We start from the raw sequence: 12787 nt of genomic DNA, 5'->3' as shown, positions 1-12787 counted from the left end.
CTAAGCTTCCAGTTTGACAGTGTTCCCAGGTCATGCTGATCTAGCTGTAGGTTTGAGCTCTGACCTCAGACCAGACAGGAGAACGGATCAGTGTGTCTCAGGTCACAAACGCATTATGTCGCAGATATCCCTCATCTCCCCAAATAAGAGAAGAGCTGAAACTTCATTTCTCTTTTTAAAACCTTGTAACCCTGTGTGCAGCAGCAGCTAACCTGCAGGACTGGGGCTCAGGGTGGAGCAGCTGCACTGTGAGGCCAGGATCCGCCCTCTGAACGTGGCGGGGTTGTGTGGCAGGGACGCAGGAGTGGGAGCGGCCGTTGCACAGAATTGCACTTTCTGCTCTGAACAGTTCTGGAAGTCTTTGGGTTTTGTTAACGTCCCTTTATTAGCAGCGCTGCGTTCAAGTCATTCTGGTTGAGTACTGCTGTTTGCAGGGATTGTTTCTGCTGTTGGGAGCTGTATACCATTTTGGAGTGGCTTTGCTTTCTTTTGTCATACAAAAAGGATAGTTTGGGAATTTTTCTTTAGGGATGATCCCTTCAGTAAAGAAGATTCTATAGAAGCCATACTCTGAGTGACCTGTATCAGTATTCCTTTTCCTAAAAGATTTTTTTCCCTGAATGTTCAAGCATTTTTGTAGTGAAGTAAGCTGATTTTGTCTTAGTGCTACTTCAGCAGAATACAAAACATTGACTAATAATGCTGTGAGGTTTTGCTTTGGTATACTTTTATGCTCTTTTTCTCTGTTTTGCCCCTTCCATGTCCGTTTGAGCTTTATTAAGCACAATAAGCGTGTTCCCATCTCTCCCTGCCTCAGAAAAGGATGTCAACATGTTTGTGGTACCTCCTTGTTGAAACCACTCTTTTTCAGTTATGCTGTCATGATCTAGATGCAGTAAAGATAATTTGACATTTTCCTTCCTGGTGTATTTTTAAGTAAGCTAACAGCCAGATAAAAGCATGCCACTTCTGTTGCTTTACTCTGATCTCCTGAGCCAGCTACCAGATCGGTGAAGGAAATCAAACTGGTGCAGCATGATTTGCACTTAAACTTGCTGTTCACTTTTCATCAGTTTATTATCTTACATATATTCTTAATCTGATTAATAATTTGTCCAATGTTATTCCCTCGGATGATAGATAAGATGATTGCTTTGGATTGCAGGTACCTGGGGAGAGAAGTCTTGCTTGCATTTTTTTCTCATCATATCAACTTTAGTTAACATATGAAGAAAACCGCTAGGCTGAGTCCTCTCTGTGTGATTTTTCTGAAGTAACTTGGGATGGAAGAACTAAGGCTTGAATTGACATTTTGTCTGGAATCTGCAAAGTCTTGGAATGAGATGGGATTACCTATTCTTTCATGATACACAGGGGAGTCACTGAATTTAAAATTTAATGCTAGGCTGAATGCCGTGGTCTTTCAAGTCTCTTGGGTTTTCTGTATGTACACAACTGCCTCCTTTTTGCTAGGGCATTATTTATAAAGTAAGTACTGTAAGACTGACAGGGACTGGATCTTTTATGGTGATAATATTTCTGGAACCTGAGTTTGTCAGTGTTGGCTTTGCAAGATGAACTAGTCTGTCTCCCATGACTCCCAAGCTGCTAAGGTTTTTTCTTCAGAACTAGAATATATCTGCAGTATGTAAAATTTTGGTTTTCTTCTTACAGATGATATAATTAAACTGAACAAGAAAGAAGGGAGAAAGCAATATTCCCCCAAAATAAAAAGAGGGCTTCAGCAGAATCGAACTCGACAGTTCAGGACACCAGGCTCCAAGTGGGGAATCCAGCAGCAGAAAGGTGTGTGTGCCAAACGTTATGTGGATTGGGCAGTATTTTGGTTTGGGCTGAAATGTAAACTAATGAAATGTGTGGATTGACGTGATCAGTTCGGGTGTCTTTCAAATAGTGTCGTATGTGGTTTTGATTATAATTCAGTCCTTCGTGATCCATTTATATTTGGGTTTGTTTCTGGCTCAGTGTCATTGATGTGTTTGGCCAACAGGGACTTTAAGTGCTGGAGGGACTCTGACTCAAGGAAGGACTCACATTCTTTTTTTACTTTTAATTTTGGAAATTGTGTTGATACTTGGTCCCTTCTCAGAGATGGATAGAAAGAGTGCTTTTGCCAGAGCCTGTATACTAGGAAATGCAGAGGCCTTGCCAGAGCTCAGAGCTTTGTGCAAAAGAGCTGGCACATTTATATTTGCTAGGTTGAATTCTAGTAAGCCTCCCCAAAGGAGCCGTCGCTGCAGACGGAGCGCTGGCTCTGGGAGATAGAAATGGATAGTGCAGAGGGGCTGAGTTGGCTTTTCTTGTTTGGAGCTTGGGATGCAGAATATGTGCCACGGCAGCCTTCTTCAGCCAATGTTTTTGCAGTGGAATACAGAAGTGAGGGGAAAAATCATATAAGTAGGGAGTGAGGAGAAGAGTAGTACACAGTAAGAGCTTTACTGTAGATTCACTGAGTAACTGTCAGGTTTGTTTTGATAAACAAGAGTTGTATTCTAAAATGATTCCCAGGTTTTAGTCCAGTACGTGGCCAGCAGCTGCTTGAGGTATAGACTGGTTCTGCTTACATTTAATTTTTAAAAGTACCTTTTTAGGAAGAACTTAACATAAAATGCTAAATACAACTATCTTGGCAGTTACTTTTCTCTCTTGGAACCTTCCTTCCTTGCCTGCCCTTGTTCTAGGAAGAAGTGAACATTTTTTGTTGCCAGATTTGCTCCCTCCTATACAGCTCCACACATTTTCTTCCATTGAAAGTAAACCTCTTTTACTTATTTTATTTTATTTTATTTTATTTTATTTTAACAGAAGGTATTAAATAGTTCTTATGAGCATTCTAGTTACTGGTAGCTTATGACCAACAGATTTATTCCTGCTCTGTTGCCATTGAGGTTACTCTGGTAAGTAGCGAGTCCTCTGTTTGTGGACAGCTACAGAAAGCACGAGCAATCAACAGCACTGGATTCTGTGTGGTTTTAGAAGTGGCTGCCAAACTCTCTGGAGAGAAGTGAGGAACTTGAACTGGGACTCTTTCAGCTTTTGTGGGGAGAAACAGAGCATTGTTTGTTTAAATAAAAGTTGTCCTTGGTGATGCACAGAATGCAACTGCACAAAAGCCTGTGCATCCTGAGCTAACTTTGAGGATGTCATTTATTTGAGGTTGGTCCAGAGAGCTTGTGAGGTCCCTTTCAGCCTAAGTAACCCTGTTTCTCAGCCTTTCTATTAGAAAAGAAGAACATTTGCTAACCACCCACAAATGTGGGCATGTAACAGTTTCTCCATGGCAGATTTTTCTAAGCTGGGTTCCGATCAATGACTTCATGTGATGGCTCCTGTCTCATGGAGAAGCACAGATTTATTATCGATGCTATGAAGTCAGATATGTCAAAACTAGTTGTGTCTGGCTGTAGAGCTGACTCCTTAGTCTTCAATTTATCTTGTGGTCTGAGGTTCTGGTGGGGATGATACTGAAGCAGAGTCTGTATTCAGAGCGTGAAGCTAAATGGCTCCAGACAGGGTTAATCAAACACTTGTAACTAGAGATTTGAGATGTTTATAACACAGACTTCAGACTTACAAGCTTTTTATATTCAAAGGCTGCTTTCAGTTCTCAGTTTCATCCAGACTGCCGTGCAGACTTCTAATTGAAAACACTTTAAATGTGATGTAATTCATACGGTGTTTAATATGCTTTTGTGAGCCAATTGCTATGTTCTTTTTTCTTAAGTCATGTCTTGGGAACCACCGATCTAAATAAATAAGCTTTGAAGTTGATTTTTTTCTTTAAATTAAACTGGTAATTTAAAGTTTGCTGAATGAATAAGGAGCTAGGTGGTTTGGTTTGGTTTTGTATTATTCAACAGTTGATGAAGTTGTGTTTCAGAGTATTTTGGTAAGTTTCCATGCCAGAATGACTCTTAAGTTATCCCTGTAGACATGCCAAGTAATAGATTTCCAACAAATGAATGCAATGAACTAGAATAAAACTGTGATCTGATTATTCTTGTGTGAGGGCTTGGGCAAGACCTGCTAAAATAACTGAACGATCAAATTGTCTTCAAGTGTAGTGATTCTGTTCTAAGGCTTAAAATGTGCAGCCAAATAACTTGTGTTGCCTGCATGGATTCTTAAAGCAGTAAGCTTTTTCTCTCGGTAGGAACTGTTGAACTCTTGGTGCTTGTTGCAGGTTATGGTAAAAATCGCTTGGGCCGCAGGAAGAAGATAGCAGGGAAGAAGCGTTCTTATGGAGTTATAACTGGCTTGGCAGCCAAGAAAGCAGTGGGTTCACGCAAAGGAATTAGTCCTCTGAACAGACAGCCACTCAGTGAGAAGGTAATTAATGCAGTTCTAGTGGTTCATGTAAGAACAGATTAAAAAAAAAAACGAAGCACCGTGGCTTCGGAACACATTTAAAATGGAGACATCTGGTGCAACCTTTTATTAAACTGGGGATGTGCCAGCCAAGTTCTTGCTTGTTTTGAGGGGGGTGGTTAATGACTAGGTTTGGAAGTTTTTTAACACTTAAATGGGTTTATGAGAAAAGCTCGCTTACCAGGATTTCTTGTCTTGTTACACACCAGCAGTTCAGACGATGTGGGTGTTAAGCAGGTGCCTGTTACAAAAATGGAAGTTTTTGCAAAACGCTTGAGTTCATCAGTAGGCCCCTTCTTCTGCACTCCTCCAGTGCATTGTTTTCTGCTCCGTCTCATTCAGTGTTGCAGTATGGGGATTGCTTTTGGATTTGTGAAGAAGAACAATTTTAAAGACACGTGGAGCATGTATTTTGTCAGTTTAGGGAGATACAGTACTTAAAAAAGTATCTACTAAACTCTGCTAATTTTTTTTTTCATGATAATGAGGGGAATATAGAATTCATGGAAGTGTTGAAGGTATTTTCAGTTTATAACTAGGGCATGGAAGGTAGGCAAAGCTAAATGTCTGTGTAGTTTGGAAATGGAAATTGAAGGAAAAGGGTTTGTGTGAATACGGTATGTGTAGGTGCTTTTTATAAAACATGCATGTGTATGTTTTTTAAGAATGCACAGCGGAACTATCCAGGTTTGAAAAAGAAAACAAACCTGCAGAGACAATCTGAAGTGCAGAGGAGACAAGCTCCAGCCCTCAGGAGGCCTGCCCCACTGAACAGAAGGTAAAATACCAAGTCTGCTTTCTGAACTTTTTGTGACAGCTTTCCATAATGAGTGGTGTTTGACAGGACAGTCCAGGGGTAGAGGATAGGCACTGGCCATAGTAATACAGCCAAGGCTACCATGTGTGTGAAGTTCTACAAATGTGGAAGCCGAGCAGGGGACAAACATGGTCTCTCTACAAAGCTGGATGTTTACTACTGTGTAGAGCATTCAGGAAATATCTCTAGTTGTGAGTGTCTGGTATTCTACTTTTATTTAAATCATAGGCAGCCTGTGTGAAAATGGCCACTGTGTGGGTTTCTGTAACTTTGAAGTGACAGCGATGGTTTTGTGAACTTTCTAAATAAACGCCTTTGTGGAAGCTGGTGCCATCTTCAGTTTCATGGAAGCTATTGCATGTTTTATTTGTGCTGGAATTAACATGTCTGTTGTGAACTGCATCCTCACTGGTCTCCATGATGAAAATTTTCACTTTGTGACTCAATTCTGGAAACTGTAAACAAACTTCATAGATATCAAGACTGCTCCTTTTTTTTCATCAAATCAGCAATGCTTAAAGTGCAGGAGGATGCTGAGCAAAGTAAAAAGCAGAATTAATAATCATACTGTCCTATGTAGTAGGAGTGCTAGGCTTGAATGTAACAGAAGTGAGTTCTCCATTTATCAGTAATGTGTTCTGTTCCTAGAAAATGAGAAGCTTATTGCAACTGAAATGTTGAGCCTCAAAGAGGCAGCTTTGCAGATGTCGTTAGGGATGTGTTGGACACTTTCCTGACTTTCATAGCAGTTTCTCTCTGTCATTACCTGTGGAGCCTTTGATACCTGTATTTTAATAAATATTACAGGAGTAACATGCCACCTGCTTTTGCCAGAATAGGAAACAAACTAAATCAGCAGAAAGACACTCGTCAAGCAACTTTCCTGTTTAGAAGGGGCCTGAAGGTAATAAAAACTGCTGAAAACCAGAAGAAAATTCTGCCACAGGTTTGAAGTTAACCTATAATACTGACATAAATGAATCAACTTCAAATATCTGACCTGAGTAGAAACTTCAGGTGGGCTGGGAAATGGGCTCAGGTTCTTCTAGGAAAGAAGAACTCCCTCCTCTTCAGGTACTGTCGCCCATTGAGTCTTACTTCTTGTTCCAGTGTAGCTGAACTGTCCTGCGGGGTGTGGAACTTGTCAGAGTGTTTGAGGGCAGTGGTTACAAGGTATTAATTTTTCCTATTAAAAGTAAATGTTAGAAAGTACTATGCGGCTTTCAGAAGTTGCCTTTGGGTGAAAAATAGAGCAGAAACATGTCTTAGAATCTGATAATGGTTTGGGTTTGATTATCTTTTTTTTTCTAGTTATTTTGGGGTTAATTAAGGATTTTTTTATTTTATTTTGACTATGATCAAGAAAAATAGAGGGTGCAATGAAGGATAGTGGTGTCCTCAGTTTTTATTTGTGCCCTCATTCTACATCTGCCATAGCTGTGACTGTAGGTAGCTGCTCTCTGCCACCTGCATGGATTGCAGAATTACAGACAGGATCAGGAGGAAGAAAAATAAACCCTAAGTCCTTTAAAACAGCAGTGGGACTTACTGGTGTATGGGATATTATGTGTGTTAACACTGATCAAATCAGGAACTAGCCAGGTTTTTCTTGCTGGCTTGGTAACATTCTGGTACATGTTAGTAAAGTGCATGTTTGCTGACATGGTCCTCAAAAACATGTCCATGTCTTTATTAGTTAAATTACTGTCACTGACAGGTTTGTTTAAATCATTTTGTGTTCTTAAAGTAATTTCTCTCCAATGTCTTACAAAGGCAATAGGATAGTTATCTTTGAAGTCCCTCTGAAAGTACAGCCCTGTTTTTGCAGAATGTAAAAGCTGCTTTCAACTTCTGGTTTCGAACTTCTGCATTTAGAGCTGCTACAGTGGGAACTGAAACAGTATTCAAATCCAGTGTCTCTGTTGATGTGTTTTCAGGTGCAGGCCCAAGTGCAGTCAGCTGATGATCTTGATAATCAGACAGTAAAGAGGACTCGTCAGTAAGTGTTTAATTTGGAAAACTTCACCTTGATTACTCACATGATTCTCATTTTAGTTCTGGCTTCCTGGCTATGATAGTTGAGTGGTTTGTTTTTTTTCCTCTCTAGACATATCAACTGAGTGACAGTGATATTCTCCTTATTCTCAGTTACTTCCTAAATTACCTTCTAATTTAGTCAGGAGGAGTTTATTTGCATAAGATGCTTGCAGGAATGAGGGGGAAGGTGATAGCTTCAGAGGATCAGACTTATCTCTACCACTTATGAATACTGCATAGACTGGAAGAAAAATTCAAATGTCAAATGTTCTCCTGAGCTCTTTATGTAATTGCCATTTTATTTAATACACGTAGAAGCCTATGAAGCAGTTTGGAAAGCAGCAAGGCAGGTCATATGGTGGACACTCAGCTCTCCTCCCATGTGCTCTTGCCATATCATTCTGTGCCTGTCAGGCTCTTTGCTACTTGCTTTTTGGTAACACAACAGGCTAAGTAAGCAGCTTAAGCCACAGAATTGCAAACTGTCACCTCTTTGATTTGCCTTGAGGACCATTTTTGGCCTCATCTGTGGCAAGGAAACAGAATGTTGTTAAACAGTGAACATTTCAGTCAGTGCTGTAGTTCTGGTACACCTTCTCAGCATGTGATCTGGTGCTGACCTGAATAGGTTTAGGTACTGTAGGAGATAGAAAAAGTAGTGGCCAAGCTTCTCGTAGACTGTTTGACAAGTAGTCTTCATACTGCCCTATATTCTGAAAGCTTGCCCATTCTTTACTAGCCAATGGTTTGGACATACTGTTAAGTGTGCTCTAAAATTTCTCAATGTTTTTGTGATTTCTGTGTTTTCAAACTAGATGGCGAACTTCCACCACGAGTGGAGGGATTCTGACTGTGTCCATCGATAACCCAGGAGCAATCATAGCCCCAATGTGAGTTCTCAAAAAACTTTTGAAATGTTCTTAACATAACTGAAATCATTGTTCTGAGCCATTTAGCAAGTTCCTTGCAAGTGACAAGTGACATCAAGGTCACAGCTTCTTGTGAAGACTTTTAAATCTGGCCCTGTTCTAAGTGTTTCTGAACTGTATTTGAATAATATCACAGCGGAGATCTGGAGGCATCTCCCAGTTCAGAGCAGGAAAGCATTGCCGTATTTGTCTTTGGGAAGTTGATGGTGCTGTTGTTTCCTGAGGTGTTTTATTTTAAAAATATTGAGTAGCTTTTTTCATTAGCAGCATTTTATCTGTAAAGAAGACTGTACCAATTTTTATTTTTCTTTTGTATTTATGGGAATAATTAACCACAAATCATGTGTTTTAGCAGAATTGTGAGATAAAAGATATGATTTCTTACTGTGGAGAAGTGGGATACTTGCTGTCTGATAACAATAACAAATGCTATGGTTCTGCTTGACTTAATGCTTAAGGCTTTATTGTATAAAACACATATTCACTGTGTCCTTTGCAACATTCTTCTTTCACAGTTCCCAGAAATTACGATTAACTCGTACTCCTGTGCCACCTTTTCTGATGAAGAAGGACCAATCTGAAGAGAAAAAGATTCCCAAAGGGGTTCCATTGCAGTTTGATATTAATAGTGTTGGAAAACAGGTAAATGCAGCTTCTTCCCTTAACTGTGGAAGTAGTTTCAAGACAAAAGCCAGTGACAAGGCACTTTCCTCCCAGACTCAGAAGAGACAGAAAGAGGGAAAGATTGACTACTTCTTGTTTCCACTTAGAGTTCTTCCACTGACTTCCTTTGTAACTTCAAGCAAGTAACTTAACTCACTGTTCCTGTTCCTCTAGTTCATGTCTTGCATGCCCACATGCTTTAAATGGGATTTAAAATGTTAGACATTTATAAAAGCCTTCTGGTGTTCCTGCTGTGCTTGAATCAGCAACTGGGCGTAATTCAGGGGTGAGCGTCTTCCAGTTGCGTAACCTGCATGGAATGCTGGCAGCTGAATTCATAAGGCAACTTCGGCTGTGCATCTAGGGAAAAAAATTCAAACACGATGTAGAGGCTTGAAAGTTAGCAGCTTTTCACACGTTTCATGAAGACAGGCAATGTGGTGAGGAATCTTAGTGCTGTCATTGAAGGAATTCTTACAGGGTGACAGAGATAGATGCTGTGCCAGCTGTAGAAAACTGCACAGATCAGTGTGTAGTCTGGATTTGTTCCTTCCATGAATAAGCAGAATGTCAAAAGTAGTCTACTGCTGTATTGTAAAATTCATCACACTGGTTGGACTTAAATCTACTGCCTCAGCTGGGTAGCCTAGAAAGCAACCTCCATTAACACAGTTAAAATGCTGCGCTTGTTGAAGTTGCACAGAATCTGTGTGGGGAAATGAGTGTAATGAAAGTTCCCTTTTTCAGTCTGTCTGTCCTCAATTTAACTTGCAATAATTTGAGACTTTCAGCCTTGACATTGCATACCATGTGTTCTTAATAAATTCTGAGAAGTTCTATTCTCTTGATGTGTAGCCCAATCTGATTGTTAAATGGTGCAGAAAATGACAAAATCAAAATAAACCTCCCTTTTTTTTATATTATAAGTGAGGCAATTAAGAAGTCATGATGATACAGAATGAGGAGAAAATTATTCTTGTCTCCATTGCTTTCATTAAATTACCTAACATCTTTTGCATTTTTTGTGAAATTATTTTTTTCAGACAGGGATGACATTGAACGAACGTTTTGGGATTCTGAAGGAGCAAAGAACAGCGCTGTCTCAGAACAAAGGAAGCCGTTTTGTAACAGTGGGCTAACCTGAGAGAGGGACTTGAGCACCAATTCCACCTACCTAAGAAAATGAGATAAAAGTGGGCATAGGAATACAGCATACACCACTGAAATTCTCCAGACTTCTTGCTATGATGGAGGCAGATCTATCTGTCTATATTACTTTTACTTTGAATGGTAAAAGACATGATGCCCTGAGGGGGGAAAGTGGGGAACCTGGTCCTCTGGAGTGGCACCATCACCGGTTGGAAAAGATTCTGTAGCTCAGCTGATGACAGTGATTTTGGTTCATCGTGCAACTGAGGCACAAACACAAATTTTAAAAGTTCTTTTGTTTTGTTTTTTGTTTTTTTAAGGAGTGCTCAGTATGTGTTCTTTGACCCCTCTGTTATGGTAAAGAATGTGTGTTTCATTACAAACCCCATTTTAGGGTTTTTTAGGGACTGCCTATGAACTTTCCTCTGGACTGCAGTCTGGCACAGAGCCTCAGTCCATGAATAACTTTGGTAGTGATGTAGCGGCATTTTTCATGGGAGCATTGCTTGTACTTCGTTGTGCTTTTGAAGTTCAAGGTTTTTTTCTTTCTTGAAAACTAAATGTTTTGCATCCTCATTTTCACAAATAAAGCTTTTAGCTGAGACCCAAAATATTTAATTGGGATGGAGACTATTCTGCTCTTATCCTTAAAAGTGGTCCTGATCGTACTGGAGGAATACTGCACAGACAGTATGAGAGTAATTTATATTGCAAATAGCTCAAGTTGATTCTCCTCCTCTGTAAATGGAATAAGTCTGTCTCCTATTTTTTCTTAAACTTTTGCTTTCTATTTCTTTTTGTAAGTTTTTTTCACAAACTTAATGCAATAACTTCACAGTTTTGAATAATTTGATAGGAATAAATACAACAGTGCACAACAAAGTCAGTGGTATGGTAGAGTTCCTTACCCTCCCAGACAGGTTTCTCATCTTGTATACCTTGCCCCAGAAGGTTTTCTCTGGCTCTGCCAAGCAGCCAGAGGCAAGCAAGCCAATGGGGCTTGTTTGTATATACCAAAGAGTGTCGAGATGTGAGGCTGATCAGAAGTGGTCAGGCATCCTGAAGTTGGCTGGAAGCTTGCTGAAGGAAATCCCTCAGTTTGCCAGCTAAAGGAGGATGTGGCCACTTACCTTAAATTAGCTTTGTGCATCAGAATCTGCAGGGTGGTAACAACTGGGGCAACCTCAGTCTGAATTTATATGATCCCTACAGCTGAAGTCCTTGTTCAGAATTGCTTCCAGAACAGGAACTGGAACTTAAAAGTGTTCTATAGCAATGAGATTTAGGTACATTCAGGTAAAAGAATAATTGGCTTGCTGCATCCAGAAATGTTCATGGTGTTTGAAGTGGGTTTAATTCCTTTTATTATTCTTGAAGAATTTACATTTGACTTTTTACAAGTTGATTTCCTTGCATTTTTATCTCAAATTCCAAGTTAACTAGCATTTATTGGGAACTTCAGTGTTGAAGAGCATTGGACAGTAGAAGGGCTTTTGTTGGTATAGCAGTTTTAAAGTCAGAGTGAATCCTGATGCTATATAGTACTTAATCCCTTATTTTTAATGGTGAAAAATATACCTTAGCAGAAGAAAACTAAATGTAACGGTGTTAAGGTTTTTTTCTTAGTTACTAGTAAGAATTACTCTTTTTTTTATTGTCCCACTGTTAGAATTTGCATAGATTAAAATGTTGCCAGTCATCCTGTTTCAGTGTATACATTTTCCACATGCCAGGATGCAACAAAAAAAAAAAATTCTTTTGCATCAACATAGATGCAAAACATTGATGCAATGCATCAAAAAATGCTAGTTTGTATTTAATGAGAAGATGCTTTACACTGTACCTTTTGGTATTTTTTTGGAGAAGTTATTACATTTGATCTATTCTGAAGTTGTTAATTTTTTTTTTTTTTTTTTAAATAAAAAGTTACAGGTTTCATAGTGTCCTGTTCATGTTATAACCACCAGGGCAGTATATTGGTTATGTGAAATTTCTGGTCTCTTTCAAGGGGTTCTTAATAGTTTAAATTCTTGTTCAAAATTCCAGCTTAATATCCTCAAAATTAAGCCCTTCTTGCAGTGACACTGTATAAGCTCGCTTGCATTTAAATGTCTGCTATTAATGGATTTTTCAGTATCACTATCTAACCTAGCATCTTGGTGTGGTGATAGTACCAGATCCATCAACCCAAGTGCTGTTTTTTGTGTTCTGTGACATGTCTTACTAACGAGAAGTGGCTGTGAGCTAAACCTGGTCCTGCAAGATCAGCATGACTGTAGTCATGTTTCCCAGCGCTGTGCTGGCAGGAGGCTTGCTGCTGTTAATTGGTGGCGCAGGAAGAAAATACTACTTGTAAATATTCAGGTGTTGAGTATGGTGAGTTGTGTTGGCACCTCCAGTCTTTGTTCTTCTGTAGGGTTGTCAGCCCCAGGCAGCGTTCAGACGCCCAGTAGATGAGTGCACGACTGGCGTGCACTCCGATGTTGCAAAGAGTGCGACCTTTTGAGCATCAACATGGAAAAACAAACCCTGGAGAAAAACCCATGGTACTTTCCCGTGTAGGAGCAAATAGCTGTGCTCTCTCCGCACTTCCCTGCTGGAATGCATCTGACGGTGTGGCGGCTAAACCAGCGTTTTTCTGCGTTTCCAAAGGCTTACAGGCACTACACCCATATTCAAGGGGAGGCAGGCAGATTACTTCAGGAAAGTGGAAAAAAAAAACCCAACGAGAGGAGGATGTTTGCGGTCGCGGAGGGCGCCCCGCAGCCTGTCAGGGCCGGCGCATGCGCGGTGGCCGCCGGCC

The 12787-nt window shown here is 40.0% G+C and overlaps 1 protein-coding gene across 1 annotated transcript; it reads left to right on the top strand.

The window, feature by feature from the left end:
* Positions 1-1674: 1674 nt before the first annotated feature.
* FYTTD1 (forty-two-three domain containing 1) lies at positions 1675-9994 on the top strand (the record flags this gene model as incomplete). Its single annotated transcript, XM_008941980.1, has 8 exons — positions 1675-1806; positions 4205-4350; positions 5055-5167; positions 6014-6110; positions 7144-7205; positions 8059-8133; positions 8688-8814; positions 9879-9994. Coding segments are annotated over 8 exons (848 nt in total), but the record flags the coding sequence as incomplete, so codon positions are not given.
* Between the last annotated feature and the right edge of the window lie 2793 nt (positions 9995-12787).

Source organism: Merops nubicus, unplaced genomic scaffold (assembly GCF_000691845.1).
Source record: "Merops nubicus isolate BGI_N331 unplaced genomic scaffold, ASM69184v1 scaffold41976, whole genome shotgun sequence".
Lineage (NCBI taxonomy): Eukaryota > Metazoa > Chordata > Aves > Coraciiformes > Meropidae > Merops > Merops nubicus.
This window is presented reverse-complemented; position numbering and strand designations above follow the sequence as displayed.